General features: G+C 47.5%; 1 protein-coding gene across 1 annotated transcript in view; it reads right to left on the bottom strand.

Moving 5' to 3' along the window:
• The window catches only part of CSMD2 (CUB and Sushi multiple domains 2), a 752,464-nt gene that overhangs the window by 693,973 nt on the left and 34,393 nt on the right, over window positions 1–24,098 (bottom strand). The window contains exon 6 of the mRNA XM_012554226.1: window positions 1,300–1,336. Coding sequence (XP_012409680.1) covers window positions 1,300–1,336 — 37 coding nt within the window. The remainder of the gene's footprint in view (window positions 1–1,299; window positions 1,337–24,098) is intronic.

Genomic DNA, 24,098 nt, shown 5'->3' with positions numbered 1-24,098 from the left:
AAAGCCAAAAAAAAAAAAAAAGAAACAAGAAAAAACCAAACCCACTGACATCGAGTCGATTCTGACTTATGGAGATCCCATGTGTTACAGAGTGGAACTACTCCATAGGGTTTTCTTGGCTATAATCTTTCAGAAGTTCACCAGGCCTTTCTTTCCCTGGAGCTGGGTTCGGACCACCAATCTTAAGGTTAGCACTCCACGAGAACAGGGGCATTATTTTGTTCTCTGCCGACTCCAGCTCCTACACCTGCACCTGGCATAGAGTAAATGCTCACAGAATAGTTGTTGGTGGAATGAATTAATTAATGGATGCAAAAGCCCACCCAGCTCTCTGTACTTGGAGTGTTCTTTCTACCTTCTCCAGGAAGCCTTCTCAGAAGCCTCCATGCAACATCAAGTCTTCTGCCATTGCTTGCTCCTCATTCGCTATGAATATCATTGCCCTTAACAATGGCAATATCATGATGTGTTTATGTGGCTGTCTCAGCAGTAGATTCTCTGAGATTTTTATATTTTTATCTCCAGCACCTAGCCCAGTACTTGCCCACAGAAGACAGTAAAATTTTTTTGAATAAATGGATGAGCGAAATAAATTTATCTTTTTATACTACTCAGACTTAACACCCCCCAACCTCATTTTCTGTCTAGTTCTGGCCTGGTGGCGCAGTGGTTGAGAGCTACAGCTGCGAACCAAAAGCTCGGCAGTTTGAATCCACCAGCCGCTCCCTGGAAACCCTGAGGGGCAGTTCTACTCTGTCCTACAGGGTCACTATGAGTTGGAATCGACTCGACAGCAACGGGTTTGTTTTTTTAGTTTTTAGTGAAAAGGTTAAAAGCTTGGGTTATGAAAGCAAAAAGACTTGGGTTCAAATTTCAGTTCTGCTAGCAACTTACTTAAACTCTTTACACCTTAGTTTCTACTTCTTTAAAGTGAGCACCCACTTCTGGAACAGTTATACAGATTAATGCAATAACATCTGGTAAACACTCAGTATAGTACCTGGCACACTGTAGGTGATCAGTTAATACTAGCTAATCTTTCAGTAGAGGTTTGTACTTTTCTTTATATAGGTCCCAGTCACATCTTGTTAAGGCTATTCCCCAGCATTCTAAGCACTTTTTCTTGCTGTAGTGAATGGCATTTTTTCCCATTATTTTTTTTCTAACTGGTTAGTGCTGATATACAGAAAAACCTATTGATTTTATATATTCATCTTGCATCCAGCCGGGTTTCTGAACTCTTATTAATTCTAAAGATTTCTCAGTGGATTCCCTTGGGTGTTTTAGGTACACAATCATGTTGTCTACAAATAATGATAATTTTGAGGAGATAAGTCTTTTGAGAAGTTTGGCAGGAAAGTTCAATTCAATTCTGCAAATATTTATTGACTGATAAGGTCAATTTTGGACAAATTTAGTTGGAGATGCCAGTGGGACATGCAGACGGAGATGGCCAGAAGGCAATTAGGGCTGCAGACTGGTATTTGGGAGCACGGCCTGGGCTGGAGATACAGATTTGCCGAAGCTATGCAATTAGTGAAACCGCCCTAAGAGGAAACACAGCGGAGGGTTGCGGATGCTGGATAAACCACCAGGCCCACTGACGATGTCTCACCTGCCGCAGGGGAGCCAACTATACACTCAAGTCTAGATCAGACCCCAGCCATCTCTGTGCCTGCCGTCTGGCAGGGCACTTTGTTTGGGCAAATGGGAAGAGCAGGGGTAAATAGAATCTTTGTCTCTCGGCAATCACCCTTTACGGTAGACCAGAGGCTTCAGTCGTCGGGAGGCTGGCACCGAGCCCTGTCTTAGCTCCTCTCCCTGCACATCATGCTTCAGTCACACCAAACAGTTCATCACCTGTAAACATCCCAGGGCCCTTTAGGCTTTTACAAATGCTTGGCACTTTGCTTGGAATGCTCTTCCCCTGCCTTCTCTACCTGTTGATGTTGTTAGCTGTCGTCAAGTCAATTCTGACTTGTGGAAACCCCAGGTGTGCAGAGTAGAACTGCTCCATAAGGTTTTCGAGTCCGTGACCTGTCACAAGCAGATTGCCAGGCTGTCTTCAGAGGCACCTCTGAGTGGGTTTGAATTGCCAACCTTTCAGCTGGTAGTGGGGCACTTAACTGTTTGCACCACCCAGGATCCTGCCTTCTCTACCTAGTGAACTTTATTCACTGTTCCAGATTCAGTTCACACAGCACCTCCCCTGAGGAGCCTTCCCTGATTTCCTGGGGAGACTTCCTCTCTCTCACTACAACAGGCGTCCATTTGGCTTCACTCAACTCCAGGACTCTTTCTTCCTAATTTGCTTTCCAAAAAAAACAAAGCTGACTTGCCACTCTTGCTGAAAATCCTTCAATAGTTTCTCTGGATCCTCTGGATAAAGTACCAAATCCTAAGTATGGTACATAAGATCCCCATGGGCCAGCCCCTGCTCCTCCCCCAGGCTTCGCGTCTTGCCACTCTTGCCCTTAAATGACACTCCAGCCAAGTCAGACATCGCTTGGTTCCTTTAACGCTCTGTGCTCTTTTGCTTACTTGGGAGTCTTGAGAGGTGCTGCTCCCTCTGGTTGAAGCAACCTTTCCCCACCTCCGGGCCTGGCCAACTCTTACTCAACTTTTAGGTCACAGCTTAAATTTCGCTGCCCTCAGGAACCTCACTGACCACTACACTATGCGGTACTCCTCTCACCCCAACTCACACACAAGCACACACCCTGCTGTGTGTTCTCACAGAGCCCTGCACCCCCATCGTTCACCAGGAATACGTTATGGCAGTGTTTAGTGTCTGTATTCCCCCAGAGATGTGGATTCCATGAAGGCAGAGACCCTGTTCTGTCGTGTTCACCCTGATTCCCAGTACCCAGCACATTGCGAGGAACACAGTAGGTACCCAGGAGAAATCGGTGTAACGCTGCACCTTGCACATAGCTCTACTAGGTGGTGAATCCTACTGAAACCCAGAGCCAGAGCTTCTCCAGGGTCCCGCTCCTCTGTAATCCTGGTGCCAAGACCACACCGGGTATACTTTAGATGTGCTCTAAGCATTAGATGACAGAGTTATCACAGATGCTTCTACTGAAGTTGTGCACTGCTGTAGTGGTTCTCCTAGAGATTTCCATTAATGTGGGATAGTCTAGTTCAGGGTTCTCAGCCTCAGCACTACTGACTTTCTGGGCTGGATAACGCTTTGCCATGGGGGTTGTCCTGTGCATTGCAGGATGGTTTGTAGCATTCCTGGCCTCCACCCACCAGATGCCAGTACCACTCTCCTCTAGTTGCAACACCAAAAATGTGTGCAGGCGTTGTCATATGTCCCCTGGGGTAAAACTGCCTCCCAGTGGAAAACCACAGGTCAATTCTTAGCTGTTCTGGAGTTCTTAATGAAAGCTAGAAATACTCACTCCAGGATAGTGTGTACAGGGATATAAGCCCCCAAATTCTGTATTCATTTCAAGGGATTCACGAACTGAAGAACTCATTCATGGACCTTTTAGGCTAGAATTCTTAACTTTTTCTGTGCCCTAAGCCCCTCTGGCAACATAGTGAAGCCCATGGACCATTCTCAAATCATGTTTTCACGTGCACAGAACAAAACACATAGAATTACAAAAGTAAACAATTATATCGAATATAGTTATCAAAATATGTTAAAAATTTTCCATATAGTAATATACGTATTCCTTTATTAATATATTATTAACAAGATCTAGCAGTGGACCTAATAAAGACTTTAGCATGAGGCATAAATGCCATTTCAAAATGGTTGCAGTAACTATAATGTTCTATGAAAATATCTGTGATCTCATCAGTGATAGATTCACAGGTATTGCTAATATTATTGTACTTTGTTGCCTATATTCTTAATTGATAGAAGTGGTAAGCATAAATAGAAGATTACTTCCTGTCCAGAGGTGGGAAGGGACAGGAACTGGTTGAATGGACACAAGAAGCCTGGGGTGGAAGAGGGGGATTGCAACTAATGTCACGTAACAGTATGTGTATAAATTTTTGTTTGAGAAATTGACTTGAGCTGTAAACTTTCATCTAAAACACAATTAAAAAAAAAAAAGACAGAGAGGAAACAAATGAAGTGAGTCTTATGATTGCCCAAGTCACTGCCTGCACAGACTTTCCAAGCTACTGTGCAGACAGGGAGTACCCAAGTGGAGCCAAAGTTTAAGAGACAGAGAAGGGAATTTGGGGAGACCAAGACAACCACGGTTCATAGGGCAGAGTACCAGAGAGAAGAGACCTACACAGAAAGACAGCACTAGATACCTGCAGAGGGTTCCCCTCAAGTCTTAGCTCAGTACTGATCAGCACATCCATCTGTGGAAAGAACCATGTGAAAGAAGCAGACAGAAAAGTCCTTGGAGCTCATACAGAGTTAGAAGTAGTTCGTGCTTCCACCAGCAAAGTGAGGAAATGCCATAAAATATGGGGCATCAGGTGAGTACGCCAAAGAGCTTTACCTCAGTAATGGGTAAAAATTCACCCTACATGAAAGCTGCTCTGGTTCTACCTAATGAAGCTTAAAGAAAGTCCTGAAAGGACCAGTTTCCACGTACTTTAATTGCATCCCAAAACAAGAGTGATAATAATAATCAAAAGAATATTCTACACTCCACAAGGTAAAATTCACAATGTCTGGCACCAATCAAAAATACTCGGGCACGCAAACACACAGGAAATTATGACACATAATAAGGAAAAAAATTAATACACTGAAACCGACCCAGAAATTACACAGATTATAATCAGTAAACAAGAACATTAAAACATTTAATATAACTATGGTCCATATCTTCAAGAAGACAGAGGAAAATCAGAGCATGTTAAGAGATTTGGAAGGTATGTTTAAAAAAGAAAGACTAAAATAAAACTTCTACAGAAGAAAAATCCAATGTCTGAGATGAAAAACACAAAAGATGGGATAACAACAAAATAGACACCAAGAGAAAAGAATAGTTACTTGAAGACAAATCAATAGAAACTATGCATAATGTCACACACAAATGAACTTGTGTAAAAACTAGTGGAATCTGAATAAAGTCTGCATCTATTAAGATGATCATATGGTTTTACTGCTTTAATTTGTAATATGACCAATTTACATTTATTAATCCTCAGATGAGTCCCTGGGAGGCACAGTTAAGTAAGTGCTCGACTACTAGCCAAAAGGTTGGTGGTTTGAAACCACCCAGAAATATCTTGGAAGACAGGCCTGGTGATCTCCTTCTGAAAGGTCACAGCTTTGAAAACCCTATGGAGCAGTTCTACTCTGCACACGTGGGGTTGCCATGAGTCAGATCTGGAGGTCTATTGGTCTGTGATTTTCTTTCTTAGTAATGTCTTTGGGTTTAGTATTAGGGTTTTGCTGGCCTTGTGAAATAAAGTGGGCAGTGACGCTAAATAAATAAATAGGAGATTACTGAAAATGAAGGTGCAATTTTCCTCATCCAAGTTAGGGACGCCCTGAATTATATCAAGAACCCCAGAGGCACAAGTCAAATTCAATCTTTCATTCAAGCAAATCTGAGGAGGGATGCTTAATGCCCTGGCTAAGCTCCAGGCTGTACATGTGGGGGTTGGATACTGAAGGGGTGGGGTGCTAGTGGAGGGAGGATTGCAGGATAGTGTATTTTATGGCCCATGCCCTCAAGAAGTTCATAGTAAAGTATCAGATACACAGAGAAATGGCCAATCTTACTAATTGTGCCTCCGCTTGGGAGTTCCTAACCAAAAAGTTTCAGGTTCAGGTCCGCCTACAGTGCCTCAAAAGAAAGGCCTGGCGATCTAATTCCAGAAAATCCACCATTGAAAACCCTATGGAGCACAGTTCTACTCTGACATATATGGGATCGGCATGTGTCAGAATCGCCTCGATGGCAAGTAGTTTACTGGTATGTCTCTGCTTGACAAGTGATTCAGGAGGAGCGTATTGCTGGATCTCAGGGGAACAGAAGAGAGCGCATGCAAACAAATCCAGAGTACTGGTGCTTTTATGCAGGTCTGAGAAGGGGATCAACACTTACCCTGGGCTTCCTTAACATTATCTCCCATTACACTCACGATGACCCTTCTAAACTGTTCTTATACACCACCCCCCCAACACCCTACCATTTCACAGATGAAGAAACCAAGCTCCACAGTTTTAAGTACATACTCAAGGTCAATCAGGTGACTGTGGAAGAGCTGGGCTTCAACCCCAGACCAGTGTGAGAGCAAAGCCCACACTCAGGCTCTCTGCCTCCACCGTCCCTCCCTCTGCCAGGCTGCAGGAAACCCAGACACCATCTTGGGAGCCCACTCTGAGCGTTCCGGTCCTGGTTCCACTCTGCATCCAGCCCCATGGGTTAGAGCCTTGGATTTGTTGAAAAGAGCTTAGCACAGTTGCTATGCCTCAGGGACATGGAGACAAAAACAGGGCCTCCTTCCTCCTCCCGAGCTGGAGACATAGGCAGCAAAGGCACAAAACAATACATGGGAGGGGTGAGGCCAGGAGCCTGTGCCTGTACCACATCCAATTGCTCTGTGGGAATAATCCCATGCCGCTCAGCTTCCTAATTCTAACTCCAGGCTTTCTGATTCTCCTGGACATGTTTAACACAGAAGCCATCACTGTGGACCGAATACGATTTTCCCTGCCTGGCAATACAGACACAGCTCATTTTCCATCATCTCGAGCCAACACCAGCCAGGGGTTATCATGCCAACGGGGAATCCTGGACCAGCAAAGGTATCTCTGCATTGCTGATGGCACAGACTCTTACTCATCGAGTTGGGCCACATCCCTGGATCAGCACCAAGAGAAGGGGCCAGGTGTGTCTAGGGGTAGGTGCCTCTGCCAGGCTAGTCCTGCTCCTGGCTGGGTCTTCCAGAATAAAAGCAGGGAGACATCACTGAGTTCTCCCCAGTTGAAAAGATGCCTATGCTGCAGCTTGGGTCCAGGGACAGTGGCTTAGCACACAGCTTGACACATGAAAGTTCAGGACTTAGCAAATGTTGGATTCATTCACTTACTTTAAAATATATATATTATTGAGCACCCACTGTGTCCCAGGCACTATCCCTCCCCTCATGGAGATTACAGTCTAAAAATAAGAGTATTAGATATTTTCTTTGTGCTAAGTACTGTTTTATATACTTTAAATGTAATAACTCATCCTATCCTCATAACTGTATTGTTGTTGTTAGGTGCCATCGAGTCAATCTGAACTTATAGAGACCCCATGTGACAGAGTACAACTGCCCCATAGGGTTTTCTAGGCTGCAATCTTTACGAAAGCAGATTGCCAGGTCTTTCTCCCAAGGAGCCACTGGGTGGATTCAAACCACCAACCTTTTGCTTAGCAGCCAAGCACTTAACTGTTGAGCCACCAGGGCACCTCACAACTGTATTAGATAGGTGCTATTGTTATTCCCATTTTATTGATGAGAAAACTGAGGCCCAGGAAGGTTCAGTAAACTGCTCAAGGTCAAGACAGTTGGTAAATGGTGGAAACAGGATTCAGCTCCAGACAATCTGTCTTCTCAACCACTACTCTATCTTGTGTGTGTGTGGGTGGGTGGGTGGATGGATGTATGGGTGGATGGCTGGGTGGGTGGTGGTTGGATGTTTATTTTGGCAAATGTGACAAACCATTCCTATTTCTACAGCACTTGCTTAAGTCACAGGACTTTTCCTTGGGGAGCTCTTTCCTCAAGTGCCAATCATCACAGCTTGAACTCCCAGGCTACCATTTTGGGGATGAGCCTGCTATGCTGGGGCCCAGCATGGCATCAGAAGGGAGAGCATATGGAGAGGCCTGTGCCCACTGGACTTCCCGGAAGACAAAAAAAGTTAACTTGGGAAATGGGAGAGAACTGTCAAAAGTATATGAAACCAAGATTATGTTTCTGTATCTCTCACCAGCCTGAGGGTATCCTGATGGAAAGTCTACATCAGATTCTCTATTAAATCTCCAGCACGGGGTTGGCCCTTCCTAGACACTCAGTTAACATCTGTTGCATAAATACATTAATTGTGTCTAATTGTCTGTCATCTGTGCCTCTATTTTTTGCTTTTCCCTTGTTTCTATATCCATTATAAAGCTCACGGCTGCTATTTTGTCTGATACACACGCCCACAATGCAATTGGTCTTATTCCTAAAGGACACAAGCAACTTCAAGCCAAGCCCTTTGCCCTCATGTGATCTACATTTGAAAATTAATAATAAAAAAGAAAGATACAAAGAGAGAGAGGAAGGAAGGGAAGGAGGGAGGGAGAGAGAGGGAAAGAGGGAGGACATAACATACTGCAGTGGAAAGAATCAGAAAGCCTGGGTTCTAAACTCTACTTTGCCACTTAACAGCAAGGAATGTGGTCAAGTTCCTTAGTTGTTTAAGGTCTCTGTCCCTCCATTTATAAAATAGGGCTCTCAAGGCCACCTTCACATGGATGCTCTGAGGCAGCTAACTGAAGTGAATGGAGGTGCCTGCATTGTCAGAGCCACTATCCATGGTTCTGAATCACGGCCAGTCGTTTCAGCTGATCCTAGGGATGCCTGTCCAACCTCTCCCAAGATTTCTGAGCCAGGTGAGGAACAGAAGAGAAAGTAAGTGACTTGAAGAAGCAGAGGGAGAGAGGAGAAAAGGGGCTGATGGGGTGGAGGTGGGAACAGAGAATGTTGGTGCTTCACCCAGTGTTCTGAGTACCAAGACACCCTCCTCCAGCCTTGGGCCACACAGAAGCAAAGGCCACACTAGCAGCAATTTGCCCCAAGAAAATCTGGGCATCAAAGAGGGAAACGGCCCCTGAGGGATGTATTTCTAAGTTGTTGCTAGCCCTAATTCCTCAGTAGCCAACGAGGAGAACAGGTTGGAGGCTTGCTCCCTGGAGATGGGGGTTGGGGAGACTTGGATAGAGATGCCCACAGCATAAGATACAACATTAGACAGTGAGGGTCAAGGAGGGCATGACATGTGGTCACTAGCTGTTGTGTGCAGTCCTTTCCTCTGTCAACAGCCTACTCCCTCATTCCTCTGGCAGCTTCAGTCGGGGCATCTGCTGAGAATCCAAATGGCTCCCTCATGGAAACATTCACATGGTTCATGGGTATAGGACATGCTCAGTCCAACTTTTCTTTAAACTAAGGTATGAAAGGGTCATCAGCAATTTCACTTTGTTGTTCCCAATCTTCAGCAGATGTGTTGCTTTTTTTACACGTGGAAGAAAGGGTTTGAATTTTGATGCCAATGCCCCCAACTGCAAATCTGAATTTTATGTGAGCTCTGCTGGTGATCTGAAAATTGTTCCCATCAAAAGGATTAATCTGCTCAAGTAGATTAGTGATAGGGTCAGATCTGGTCTGACCTGGCTCAGACCAGCCCAAACAAGGACTAATTCCCCAGTCAGCAAGGATTCACTCATTCAGTTGATACTCACTGAGTTCTACCACGTGCCAGACACAGAACAGACACGGTCTCTGCTCTCATGGAGCTTCCCTTCTCTTGCTCACCCCTCCCCAGCCATGTTGATCCCTTGTTATGGTTGAATTGTGTCACTCAAAAGATATGTTGAAGTTCTAACCTGTTACCAGTGAATGTGACCTTATTCAGAAATACGGTCTTTGCAGATGTTATCAAGTTAAAATGAGTCATTTATGGTGGGCCCTAGTTCCATATGACTAGTGTCCTTGTAAGAAGAGGAGAAAAGCCACAGATACACAGAAGAACACCATGTGAGGGCAGAGGCAGAGACTGGAGTGATGTGTCTATAAGCCAAGGAATGCCAGGACTCCCAGCAACACTGAAAGCTAAGAGAAAGGCATGGAACACTTTCTTCCCTAGAGCCTTCAGAGAGAGCATGGACATGCCAACACCTTGATTTCAGACTTCTGGCCTCGAGAACTATATGAGAATAAATTTCCATTGTTTCAAGCCACCCAGTTTGTGGTCCTTTGTTAAAGCAGCCTTGAGAAACTGATACACCTCCTTCCTGGTCCTCCAGCATGCCTGCCATGTTCTTTCTTACCACAGGGCCTTTGCACTTGCTTTCTCCTCTTCTTGCAAAGGTCTTTTCCCAAGATTAGGTGAACTCTTTCTCCTCCTTTAACTCTTTCCTCAACATTTCCTTCTTAATGAGGTCTACCTTGACTATCTCTATAAAATCACAACATCCCCCACTTCCATCTCCAGCACTTCCAGGATCCCTTACCTGCTCTGTTTTCTCTTTTCTATAGCATATACCACTCTGTAGCAACCTATATCATTTACTTATATACTGTGTTATTGTTTACTGTCTATTTCCACCTAGTAAGAGGTTAGCTCTACAAGAGCAAGGTCTTTGTTTTATTCACTGATATGACCAAATTCCTAGAACAGCACCTAGCACATAGTAGACACTCAGGAAATGTTTTTTGAAAGAATTAACTAACTAACTAAGTAACCCAGTAAACTCACGAACTCACAGCTCATGTGCACCTAACTCCCTAAAGCCTCTGGAAGCCATGGTGTGGCTTTGGCTGGGAGCAATTTGAGATGGAGGTTTCCCAAAGATCCAGCTCAGAGCAGAACTAGAACTGGGCGGGCAAATCCTGGCTGCCACTTGCCCACTGCTTCTATGGCCATCTCCCCACCAGACTTGGAGCTCCTCAAGAGCAAAGAGCACAGTCTATTTCCCCACCTTATCCTTGAGTGCCCAGCACAGGGCAGTCACAGATGCACACATCAGTTAGTATGAGGTGGAAGGAATTTCAGCCATCATTTATCAAGCACTGACTGTGTGTCCCACACAATGCTGAGCTCCTTATTCCCATTCCCTCTCTCAAACCTCACAACATCCTAAAAAGTATTATTCTTGACCCCATTTAGCAAATGAGGTTTAGGCTAAGTAACTCACCCAAGTTCACTCGTATGATAATAAATGACAAAGCTGAGATTCAAGCACAAGTTGGCCTGATTCCTGAGACTGAGATCGAACTTATGTGTTCCACCACCGTACCCACTAAGCTGGGATGGAAGAGAGAAAGGGAGGGACAAAGGGGAAGGAGGGGAGGGAAGGAGGCAAGCAGGCAGGGAGGGAGACAGGGAGGGAGACAGGGAGGGAGGCAGCCAGGAAGGGAAGGAGGGAAGAAGGGAGGGAAAGAGCTGCGTCAGATGTAGCACTGGCAAATGAAGTATGGCAGTCTAATGTAGCTGACTGGAGCTGAAAAACTCTTCCTCTTGGCTGACCATGATTCCACTATAGCCCTACCCATCCCACTTCTCCAGAGGAGAATTACTCTTTTTAATTATTCCTTTAAATTATCTTGTTCTAATAAAATTTCATTTGTGTTCTCTCTCTCCCTTCCTACCATGCCTTCCTCACTCCCTCCACCCTCCTCTCTCTTTAAACTTGAATGAACTGAGGGAAAATATAACTGAGTGGGTAGACAGATAATCTAAAAATTGTGCTAGGGAGTAGTGGAGAAATGCACTTCCTCTTAAAATCTCTATAAAAGGAAAGCAATCAGCTCCATCCTTGCCCCTCACCCACAGAGATGCAAAGTGTAGTGAACAACATGATTAAGCTGGGCACGTGGGGACGTCTGCTTGAGAACCTGTCCCAGTTACCCCAGACTTCTACCCAGAAGACATCCCTATGGCCATTTCCCCAGATGCCAGTCTTGGCCTTAGTTGCCTTCATTCAAGGAGAGCTCCTTCACCGTCATCCCCCAACCTCACCAGCTGCAGCCCCAACCTACATACCCACCCATCTGCTGCCTGGCAGCCTCCTCGCTCCCCAGAGAGCCCCACTCACAGCCGCTCAGGCCATGAGGTCATGCAAAGGGCCTCCCCGGTGGACTGCTCTGCACAGTGCTACAGACGAGGGTCCTGGAGACTCTTTAGGCTCTCCAGAAATCCTGCCAATGCTTGCCCCCTTCTCCTGCAGGCACCCCAAGACAGTGTCGCCACACCAAAGACTGGAACAGGAGTTCCCAAGATCATCTTCTACGTGTCCTCAAGAAAAATCTCCCCTGGTGATCAGAAGAACATGCCATTGGCCTGCCATAGTTTGCCACATCATGGTGAGCTGTGGGTGACAGAGACTTAGTTTTATTTATAATTGGGACAATGCCTAGCTTATAATGGGTGCTCAAAAGTGTTGAATGAATGAACGGGTCTTCCCAATGAGAGAATCTGTAAAGAGGAAATTCTAGAAGGGGCTTCTGGGATCTAGTTGGTCCCAGTGCTGGGAATCTCTACCAGTAATCACATCAGCTTGGGGGCAAAGGAATGAACCTAATTCGATCCTACAATGAAGCTCATTTGCCTCCTACAAGACAGCCAAAGCCCTGTCCTGACAGTGCTCATGACTGAGAGGCAGCTGACAAGTGAGTGTGTAATGGAGAATGGCAGGGAATTTATAGAAAGGAGAAAAAGAGGGACATGGAGGAGCAGATGACACTCAGCTTCACCCTCAACTACTGTAAGCAGAGCTCCTAGCTGGGCCATCCACCCTAGACCTCTTAGCTTAGGCTGAAGCTAAGCTGGGCTTCAGATCTTCATGTTTCATACCCTGGGATTCCTCATACTCTCCTGGCGACACTTCCCAACTGAATTCTCAGGTCTAGGGGTGCCCAAGGGGCCCTGGTAGTGCAGTGGTTAAATGCTCGGCTGCTAACTGAAAGGCTGGCAGTTCAAACCCACCAGCTGCTCCATGGGAGAAAGATGTGGCAGCTTGCTTACATAAAGACTTACAGCCTTTGAAACCCTACGGGGTGGTTCTACTCAGTCCTACAGGGACGCTATGAGTTGGGATTGACTTGACGGCAATAGGTTTGGTTTTTACGGGTTTAGAGGTACCCATCTCCTTGTGTCTCTCAAGAGGGAAGCATGACTCTGGTCATGCATGAGTTGAGAAGCAAAAGGTGTCACACCAATAAGGGTGGCACAGCTGGGACCTAGGACCCTGACTTCTGACAGATTCCATGCATGTGACACCCTCTCACAACCCACCTGTCCCTGAAAGGGCTAAAAGCACACATTCCCCTGCGGTGCGGCTATTTTGCAGGCTGCACTTGAGTGGACAAAGCAGGAATACGCTTACGGTCAGCCATCACATGCTCCACAGTCACCTGTTAGGCAAGAGGGAGTTTATATGATCTAGCAAGGCAATGGTGGTTCAGTGATAGAATTCTTGCCTTCCACACAGGAGACTCAGGGTCAATTCCCGGCCAATGCACCTCATGTGCAGCCGCTACCCATCTGTCAGTGGAGGCTTGAGTGTTGCTATCTTGCTGAACAGGTTTCAGCAGAGCTTCCAGACTAAGATGGACTAGGAAGAAAGGCCTGGTGATCTACTTCTGAAAATCAGCCAGTGAAAACCTATGGATCACAATGGTCTGATCTCCAACCCACCAGGGACTGGGCAGTGTTTCATTCCATTGACTCAGCTGCAGCTAACAACTGCAAGGCCTTTACAGGTGTAAGGCCCTGGGGCCCCTCTCGCCCCTTACAGTCAGTGGGCTCTGCTGAGTGACGGTGGGGATGGGTGCCTGGAGGAGGTGTCATTCAAAAGGGACTTGGAAGTTCAGGTAAAATTTATATAGAGAGCCAAGTGAGGAATGTGGTAGGACAATAATAAATTGGTGATTTTAATTTCTTCCTAATTAGAGAGAAAAAATAAACTTGTCCCCCCCTCCTATATGTTCCAAGGGGTCTTTGCAACTGCCCTTTCTCTGCTTTATCTTTCTTCAGAGTACCTATCACTACCCAACATAATCTTACGTATTTACTTGTTTGTTTATTGTCTATTCTCCCCACCAGAATGCAAGCTCCCTGGGGACAAGAATTTGTTATATTTATTTCTTGTTTATTGCTCTGAATCCTCAGGGTCTAGAAGAATGTGTGGCTTATTAGTAGGTGCTCAATAACAATTTGATGAATGAATGAATGAATTTTCCCTAAGGTGGGACGTGGGGAGAGCCAAGAGAGGGAGGTCTGAAGCCTGGGGCTTCTCTCCTGCATTCTTCAGTATTCTTGGTACAGAGAGAAAAGCAGAGGGAGGAAGACAAGTAACAGACTTGGATGGACGGGTATCTTTTCGTCGGGCTTGTTGTGGGGGCTGCCAGACTAGGTTCTGGAGTGTGAGGGATGGGGAAGACTCATCCAGTATACGTCTCTGCCGCAGGGTCCCTTCTGGAGCAACCAAAAATAGACACTACATCCACTAGCTCTTGCCAGTTTGAGGGCCTTCCCTAAGGTAAAGTGGCATTGGTGGTTCAGTGGTAGAATTCTCGCTCTCCATGTAGGAGACCTGGGTTCAATTCCCAGACAATGCACTTCATGCACAGCCACCACCTACCTATTAGTGGAGGCTTGCATGTTGCTATGATGCTGAACAGGTTTCAGTGGAACTTCCAGACTAAGACAGACTAGAAAGAAAGGCCTGGCGAGCTATTTCCAAAAAACAGCCAAAGAAAATCTGATGGATCACATCAGCCCAGTCCACAACAAATCATGGGGATACCGTTGAGCATGGGGTCACCATGAGTTGGGGGCCATTTCAACAGCAGCTAACAACCACCATCTAAGGTAAAGGTAACTGTTTTTCCTTAAAGTTACTGAATAGAATGACTCCACCTGTCAGAGTGAAAAGCCCGCAGTTCTTCCCAACTTTCGTATCCTAGGCTAGGGTTTCTCAAACTTGAATGTGCACACTGAATCTCCTGGGCATCCAGTAGGTCTAGGTGGTGCTGAGAATCTGCATTTCTAACAATTTTTCAGGTACTGATGCAAACCCTTGGTTACAGCGACTGGTTCTCAGTCTCAGTGGTACCTGGGAAGCTTTATAAAATCTCAATGCCCAGGCCCCCCAGCCCAGACCAGTTAAATGAGAAGCTCTGGGAGTGGGACCCTGGCGATGGTGTAGCCGAGGTTGAGAACTAGTGCTGTAGGGCACTCACTGGGGGCAGTTAACTCACCTGTAGGCAGAGCCATTGTTTGGACTCTGCAGTCCCTTCCTGCCAGTTGCTGTGCCCTTCCTTGGCAGCCTCGGGACCACTGAAGCCAGGACTGCGGCAGAGGGTCTGCTGAAAGCCCTATGTGGACAAGGCCCGCCTTGCTCTCTGATATGCATGAGTGTTAACACCCTTGGGCAGCTGGAAGTATAACTTCGCTATTTCATTCTGCCTCCTTTCACCTCTTACTTCTCTTTCCAGTTGGCAGGGAGCTGTCATCCTCTTCCAGTCTAGTAAAACAATTGCTCCCAAATGGGGGTGATTTTCCCCCCTCCCAGGGGACACTGGCAATCTGGAGACATTTTTGGCTGTCACTACTGGGGAGGTGCTACTGTCATGTAGGAGGTAGAGGCCGGGGATGCTGCTGAACATTCTACAGTGCAAAGGGCAGTGCCCTCAACAAAGAAGTATCTGGCCCCAAACGGCTGAGGCTGAGAAATTCTGTAATAGAGGGAGGCCTCCAGGTCAGGGTTTGGGGCACCGTTTTCATCTTTACCACGCTTCCCTTTCCTTCTCAAGGCACTGATGTACACGGGGAACAGGGATGGATTGGGGTGCAGTCTAAGAGCAACTTCATGCTGCATCCAGAACCGTATCTTCTCTTGACCCTCAAGCTGTGGGGTCCTGCCTGGCCCACCTGTAGTCCTCTTACTCATCCACAGTGAACGTCCTCTGAGGTGTCACTTTGTCCCGCCCAGCATTTGAACTTTCCCAGAGCCTCCTCCCATCCACTAGACAGGTCAATAGTTAAGCACCTGGCTGCTAATGGAAAGGTTAGCAGTTCAAACCCACCCAGCAGTTCCATGGGAGAAAGACCTGTCGATTTACTCTCTAAAGATTACAGCCTAGAAAACCCTATGGGGCAGTTAGTTCTACTCTGTCGCATGGGGTCACTATGAGTTGAAATCAACTCAGCGGCACACAATAACAACAAAGACTTCTGAACCCTATCCATGAACAGGATTCAAGTTTTTCCTCATAAAATTCCTGGACCCCATGCAGTCCAGGGGGCGTGTTGAGAGAGGCCCCTTAGAAATGGTGTGGTCTGACTCCTAAATGTCCTCATACTTGAATCTCAGCTTGACTCTGTCAAGACACCCCCTCATGCCTGTCCTGCACATGTGCTGTTTGCCAGGCACTGTTTTCAATGCCTACCACATTTAATACTCCCAGAACCCCTGGGAGGTAGGTACCACTGTGGTCCCCATAGACAGATGAGCAGACTGAGGCACAGAGACTAAGTAAACTGCCCAAGGTTGTACAGCTAGGAAGTAGTGGAGTGACGATGTGAACCCAGGCAGCTTGGGTCCAGAGCCCATGGGTTTAACCACTAAACTCTATGTATAGCCCCTTGTGCATTTCACCCCAACAACAATCCAGCAGGCTTGGATTCTGTTCTTGATTTTACAGATGGGAAACCAGCTCTCAAAGCTAAATAGTTTTCTTAAATCATTCAGCTAGTGAAAAGTGGGGTTCATATCCAAGGCAGGATCAAAATTCCACGCTCAGGTCAGGGAAGGAACCTGCAGGCTTTAGAAGATGTCATCATTTATTCATTATTCCTTTCGTTCATCCATGACATGCTCAGCACACATGTACTGATGCTTCTTGAGGTCCAGGCCTGTGCTGCATGTTGAGGAAGCAGAGATGAACAGCCGTGGCCCCTCTGCTCGGAAGCACACGTCAATTTACAGAGCCATGCTGCTGGCTTGTAGGTGGGCCGGGAAGGAAGGGAGGGCACAGGAGGGCAGGGCCATCCATTTAGGCTTGTCCTCTGGGAGACTAAGCGTCTGTGGGGAAGAAAGCTGGGGAGCTCCAAGTGGGCACTGCTCATGCACTCAGGTGCTCATCACAGTCAGATGATCTAGGTGACGCCCCTAACCCTGGCACACTCACCTGCACACTTTCACTGTCCTATTTTCTCCTCATCTGCCCTCTCCCTGGCTGGCTCAGAACTCCAAGTCCAACAGCATAGGAGAAACCAGCTGTGTGCTCCTGCAGTGGATCAGTGCAAGGTTGGCATCCCAACTCACCATGCCAAGGTCCCAGAGAAAAACCAAACTGCAGTTGTCAGGGACACGACAGAACTGTCAAAAGCAGACAAAACCAGCCACCTAAACTGTGAAACTGAAATCACAGTTTTATTTGTTCTCAGTGAACATCTCACACTTCTTTTTCTTTTTTGGTCGGGGTAGAAAATAAAAACAAAGGCAGACTACGGGCACTGCAAGCATTTCATCCTGTGCACGAACCCACTACCACAAAGTCGCAGGTCTCTAGCAATGCTCCTCCCCTCCGCACTGTGCCAGTGCTAAGCCCACATCCACTTTGATTCAGTAACACTCCCCGAGTCTTACGATGGGAGTGGTGCATCATCAGAAATGATTATGACACAGTCCCTGTCCTTGAAGAAATGACGGTCTAGTGGTCACAAGACAATCCTATATCAGGCAAATGAAATTAGAATGTAGCACCCGGCCAGACTGCGTAGCGCAGGAGAACAACTCAGGGAGTGATGAATCCGACTGCAGCAGGACCAGAGGTGGCATCTTGTATTGGGCCTTGGAAAATGAATAAAATTTTACCTGGCGGAAAAGGAAGGGAAGGAAACTTCACACACAGGAGAAACCCACTGCAGTAGAGTCATTTCCGACTTATGGCGACCCCATGTGGGGAGTAGAACTATCCCATACAGTTTTCTTGGCTGTAATCTTTATGGAAGCAGATCACCAGGCCTTTCTTCTGCAGTACCACTGGGCAGGTTCGAACCACCAACCTTTAGGTTAGTAGTCGAGTGCAAACTGTTTCCGTCACACAGGGACATAGACATAGGAGAAGAGAAATATAAATGCACAGAGGATATCGCAGGGTAGAGGTAGGGACACAGGACCAAGAGCTACTTTGGAAGTCAAATTCCATTCTATGCAACAACCAGGCTGGGAAGACGAATCCCTGCTGGGGAAGCTCGAGGTACCAGCAGGCATCAGAACCGCGGTTTAGAGAGCAGGTGTGGTTCTCACATGTAGGCTGCACATACAGGACATGTGTACACTTCTATCAGCCCCAACCGTGCATGTGCATACATGCGTGTGCATTCGTGTGTGCACGTGTGTGGCTGTGTGTGTGTGTGTGCACGTGCACGTGTGTGTGTGTGTGTGTGTGTATGTGTGTGTGTGTGTGTACTGGCAGCCATCTGCAAAAGCTCTGCAGCACCACTGCCGCTCACCAAAATAGCATCGAGATATTTAGGTCAGGAAGTAAGGTCTCCGTTATTATTACTAGTTACTGGTGAAGTTATTTAATAAGAATGTCACATCCAATTGCGACCATGGTGGGAACTGTCAGCAGGAAGAACGTAATTACACTAACTGGAGGCGCCCCAGGCCCTGCCGTTTGCACACCTTCACTGAGCACACAGAGATAGACTCTCTCCCGACCCCATTGCCGCCTGGAGGGCACCTCCTTAGGTGGGGCCACTGTGCCACGCCCCAGGACTTATGCTGACCTTGTTTAAGCCCCAGGGGAGTATCTCAAGAGCGGATCCTCCAGGCTGCACTGGGGGTCCCCTTAGTCACACCCTCCATGGCTGACAGCCCAAAGAAGTTCAGAAGGGAGAGGGCCTAAGGGCCAAGCCCCCTTCTCCAACTCCATATAAATGTAGGTCTCACTGCAGAGACATGGAAGGCCAAGGGTCCATTCAACCCTGCCCCTGTCCAGACCTGCGCCATGTTCCCCCTGCACAGCTGTCACACCCTCTGAGCATACAATTGCCCTTAGCCTCTTCTTCCTCCATTCGATCCTACACAGGCAGCCAGACTGGCCCCAGTCCCCTCTCCCTTAGCACTTCAGTGCACACCAGCCTGAATGCCAACTGCAGGTGCCTGCGTGCTTTCTCTGGTCTCCAGAGCCGTCGTGCTGGGGAGTTAGCACCCCCAGGAGCAACCCCCAACCAATGACGGGTGGGAGTCAGTGTATGAACACCCTAGCTCTCTGGCCCCTTGAGGTGTGTGCTCTACACTGGCTTCCAGAGTCCCCTGTGGGATTAAGGTCCAGGCACCCAAAGGAGTAACTGGTTTGGAAACATATCTTTTTTGGACAGCCCTCCCTTCCCTATCTTTCTTCTCCATTCATCAACTGCTGTTTTCTGCATCACCTACTCAAATTCTTGTCTCGGGGTTTGTCTGTTGGAGCACCCAACCCAAGACACTTCCCCTGCTCAAAATCTTTCAACCAACCAACCACCAACTTGCTGTCCAGTGGATTCTGACTCATGGCAACCTCATGTGTGTCAGTGCAGACTTGTGCTCCAAAGGGTTTTCAGTGGCTGATTTTTCTGAAGTAGATTGCCAGGGTTTTCTTCCAAGGTGCCTCTGGGCGGACTCGAACGTCCAACCTTTTGGTTAGCAGTCAAGCGTGTTAACCATTTGTACTGTCCAAGGATTTCAAAATCTTTCGGTAACTCCCAATTCACTTCCTAGAGGATAAAGCCAAACTCTTCCCCATGGCCCCTTGCTCAGGCTGGGTCCATTACTACATGCCTCCTGCTGCTGGCTGGGCCCTGAGCTGGGGTAGGCGGAACACAGGGATCCCTGGCTGTGAGCACAGCCTCTGTGGTCCTGTAGTCAAGATTACCTGAGGGTGGTATGGCCATGGCATTCTGAGTCGTACTGGTCTAACACAAGGCTACTGCCCATTCACCAAGTACTATCCCTGGGACATGGCAGGCTCTGAGCTTCTGCTTTACTTCAGAGTTTGCATCCTTTGGGGTTTCTGAGAGTTCTGCATCCTCACTCCCTTGCAATAGTAACTGGACACCTGGACAAGGGAGGGAGGGAAGGGCAGAGAACGACTCTGATTCCAGTTGTCAGAGACATCACCTTGAGCAAAGCAGGCTGTTCTCATGGTCAGGCAGAAAGGAACGAAGCTGTGGCCAGAGGTGTAAGAAAAGGAGACAGGGAGAGGTTGAGAGAGGGGGACACAGATGTGGAGGGGGGGGCACAGAGACAAGGATATGCAGAGAAAGACAGAAAGACAAAGGCAGAGAAAACAAGGACTCAAAAGAAAAAAAAACTGACAGTAAGAGAGAAAGGCAGTTAGAAAGAGATAATGACACAGGGAGACTGCAAGAAAGAACAAGAGACGGAGGTGGGAAGAAAAACAAACTGAGAGAGATAGGAGTGAGAGAGACACAGGAGAGAGAACGCTCCCGAGACACCAAATCAGGGGCAGAGAAAGGCAAAGACAAAGAGAAGGACATAGAAAGAGTGAGAAGCAAGAGAAGACAGGAGTTCACCAACAGCCACATGACGAAGCCTCTGCCCTCCATGACACAGTGCACAGGGCCCCCACCTGAGTTAACTGGGAAGAAATAGAGACCTGGTATACACTATTCTTTGGAAGAGCTTAGCTCTGAAGGAAAGAAGAGGGACAGGGCAGTAGTTAGAGAGGAGTCCCGGGTCCCAAGAGAGCCCCCCTTTTCACTTTCCATATGCTTTAAATGTAAGAAGAAAAGGCGGTGGAGAAGAAAATTAAAATGAGAGGGGTGGAGGGGAGACAAGAGCCAAATCTCAGAGGAGAGAGCAGAATGAGGTCCGTGGCTCTAGGACCTGGGAACGCAGAAAGGACCTGTCCACTTCCTCGGGAGTGGGGGAAGGAGGAGTGAGTGGCCACACGTGCAGGCGACCAGCAGGAAGGGATCAAGATGTGGGAGGAGTGCATTAGGTAAAGTCATCTTGGGATGGATGCAGGACTATCAGGATTAAGGCCAGATGCTGCCTGGGGAAGGAAGTAGAAAGGGCTGAGCTGTGCTGGGCTCAGGCTGGGTTGTGAGTATGCCATGGCAGCAGGACTCACAGCCTGGGTGGAGGCAGAGAAGTGAACTGTGGGCTGACCCAGGGCCTCAGTGTGGAGGGCAGAGGTAGCAGATGGACTAGAGGTGGAGGGTCCCAGAAGAAGAGGCGTACAAGGAGTGGACAGTGGAGACTGGACTTGGTAATGAAGAAAAGGGGTTGGGAGAAGCTGCTGGAGGGAGTGGAGTCGTTTAGAGTCTCAAGGTGTCCAGCTTTTAAAGAGGCCTGGGCATAACTGGAGATGCTTGGGTGGCGTAAATGGTTTGTGCTCGAATACTAACTGAAAGGTTGGTGGTTCAAACCTACCCAGGGGCACCTCAGAAGAAAGGTGAGGCAATCTGCTTCCTCAAATGTTAGTTGTTGTTAGGGGCCATGGAGTAGGTTCTGACTTATACAACAGAACAAACACTGCCCAGTCCTGCACCATCCTCACGATTGTTGTTATGCTTGAGCCCATTGTTACAGCCACTGTGTCAGTCCACCTTTGTTGAGGGTCTTCCTCTTTTTCACTGACCCGCTATTTTACCAAGCATGATGTCCTTCTCTAAGGACTGGTCCCTTCTGATAACATGTCCAAAGTACATGAGACAAAGTCTTGCCGTCCTTGCTTCTAAGGAGCATTCTGTCTGTACTTCTTCTAAGACAGATTTATTAGTTCTTCTGGCAGTCTATGCTATATTCAATATTCTTCACCAACACCATAATTCAAAGGCATCAATTCTTTTTAGGTCTTCATTCATTGTCTAGCTTTCGCATGCATATAAGGCGATTGAAAACACCATGGCTTGGGTCAGGTGCACCTTAGTCCTCAAAGTGACATCTTTGCTTTTTAACACTTTAAAGAGGTTCTTTTGCAGCAGATTTGCCTAATGCAATACATCGTTTGATTTCCTGACTGGGTGTTGACTGTGGATCCAAGTAAAATTAAATCCTTGACAACTTCAGTATTTTTTCTATTTAGGATTATGTTGCTTATTAGTCCAGTTGTGAGGATTTTTGTTCTATGTTGAGGTGTAATCCATACTGAAGGCTGTGGTCTTTGATCTTCATCAGTAAGTGCTTCAAATCCTCTTCACTTTCAGCAACCAAGGTTGTGTCATCCGCATAACGCAGGTTGCTAATGCGTCTTCCTCTAATCCTGGTGCCCCATTCTTCTTCATGCAGTCCAGCTTCTCAGGTTATTTGCCAGCATACAGGCTGAATAAGTACGGTGAAAAGAGAAAACCCTGATGCACACCTTTCCTGATTTTAAACCACGCAGTATCCTTGTGCTCTGTTTGAACAACTGCCTCTTCTATGTATGGGTTCCTCATGAGCAAAATTTTACTTGCGTGTGATAGTAATGATATTATGCAATAATTTCCACATTCTACTGGATCACCTTTCTTTGGAATGGGCACAAATATGGATCTCTTCCAGTCGGTTGGCCAGGTAGCTGTCTTTCAAATTTCTTGACATAAACGAGTGAACACCTCCAGTGCTGCATCTGTTTGTTCAAACTTCTCAACTGGCATTCCGTCAATTCCTGCAGCCTTGTTTTTCACCAATGCCTTCAGTGCAGCTTGGACTTCTTCCTTCAATACCATCAGTTCTTGATCATATGTTACCTCCTGAAATGACTGAACATCAACCAAATCTTTCTGGTACAGTGACTCTGTATATTCCTTCCATTATTTGATGCTTCCTGTGTCATTCAGTATTTTGCCACAGAATCCTTCAATATTGCAACTCAAGGCTTGAATTTTTTCTTCAGCTGTTCAGCTTGGAAAATGCTGAGCATGTTCTTCCCTTTTGGTTTTCTAACTCCAGGTCTTTGCATAATTCATTATAGTACTTTCCTTTGTCTTCTCGAGCAGCCCTTTGAAATCTTTTGCTCAGCGCAAAGATTACAGCCAAGAAAAATCCTATGGAGTAGTTCTACTCTGTTAACACATGGGGGTTGTCATGAGTCGGAGTGGACTTTACAGCAATGGGTTTGACTGTTTTTTGTTTGTTTGGGCTGGGCACTGGCCACACTCTCACCCCCTCTACCTCTTGGGCCTTTGGGCTTCCAGGCTTCCCTTCACCCAGCCCCAGCTAGCAATGACCAGGAGCCGCCCCTTTGGGCTGCAGTTCTTGACTCATCCCTCTTGGGAAGTGGCATCACCCTCCACCTTCCCAGCAACTCCCTCTGCTGCTCCCGATTCCACTTCTGCTCACAGACAGAGCCACGGGCTCCCTCTCTCCGTGTTCTCTCTGGACTATAAGCTTGGCCTAGCCCCCTTCTGAGGGCTTCCCTGCTCTACATGCGGTGCTGACAGCTCAGAGGGACTTGCTCCAGAAGAAGCAGAGATCAGACTAGGCCGCAGTGCAGACCTCTGCCTGCCCCAGACCCCCAGCACTGGGAGCTCCTGAGGCCTCCCCTCAGAGCACTCTGAGGAGCCAGTGTGAATAGCATGAGGCAGAAAACCTCTTGGACTTGGCTCTGGTGGCAATTCTCTGCAAAAACTTTGGGAAACCACATCTCCCACAAAGACTGCGCCCAGATACATGGCCCCAGGGACATGGCCATCAGACTCAGGTCTGCAGGCCTGCCACCTCCCTCCCTCCTTCCCCAGCATTGGCTCCAAGCCATAAGGTTGTCAAAGAAGCGGAAGCTCCTCTGACAGAGAAGTCCTGGCTGTTGAAGGAGGCCTGAAGGTCAAAAGGAGGCACAGGCCCATCCTTTCAAACACAGAAGCAGGCCCACGCCTCCCTGAAGGACCTGCACCACTGCCAGGCTCTGGGCAGCTGCCGGCCTGACCAGGCCCTGGCTGCTGTTGCCAGGCAGGGTTGCCAAGCAGACTCACATCCTGGGTCATCAGAAAGCTGCCTGGAGACAGGAAAAGCTAGCCCTGGGGTGGGGGATGTGAGGTGAACGGTTGCACCGGCATTTGTTCCCAGGAAAGCCCTGCCTGGACTCCACACAGAGTCTGGAGTGTGGGCTGGGAGGGGCCTGGCACCTAAACTCCACCTGCTCAGAAGGACAGTGACAGGAAGGGGGGCAGTTCTGTCCCTCGGGCTAGGAGCAGGGACCAGGCTAAGCAAGGTGCTCCTGATGCCCAACTTCTGGCATACGGAATTCACAGGCACACACACAGCCACAGCTACAGACACAAACATCCACGTGTACCACAGGCATGCACACACCTCACTTGCACACACATACACACCTTGCACACACAGTTCTACCACTTGTACACAGCTTTCCACACACACACACACACACACACACACACA

Source organism: Trichechus manatus, unplaced genomic scaffold, assembly GCF_000243295.1.
Source record: "Trichechus manatus latirostris isolate Lorelei unplaced genomic scaffold, TriManLat1.0 scaffold00015, whole genome shotgun sequence".
Taxonomy (NCBI): domain Eukaryota; kingdom Metazoa; phylum Chordata; class Mammalia; order Sirenia; family Trichechidae; genus Trichechus; species Trichechus manatus.
This window is presented reverse-complemented; position numbering and strand designations above follow the sequence as displayed.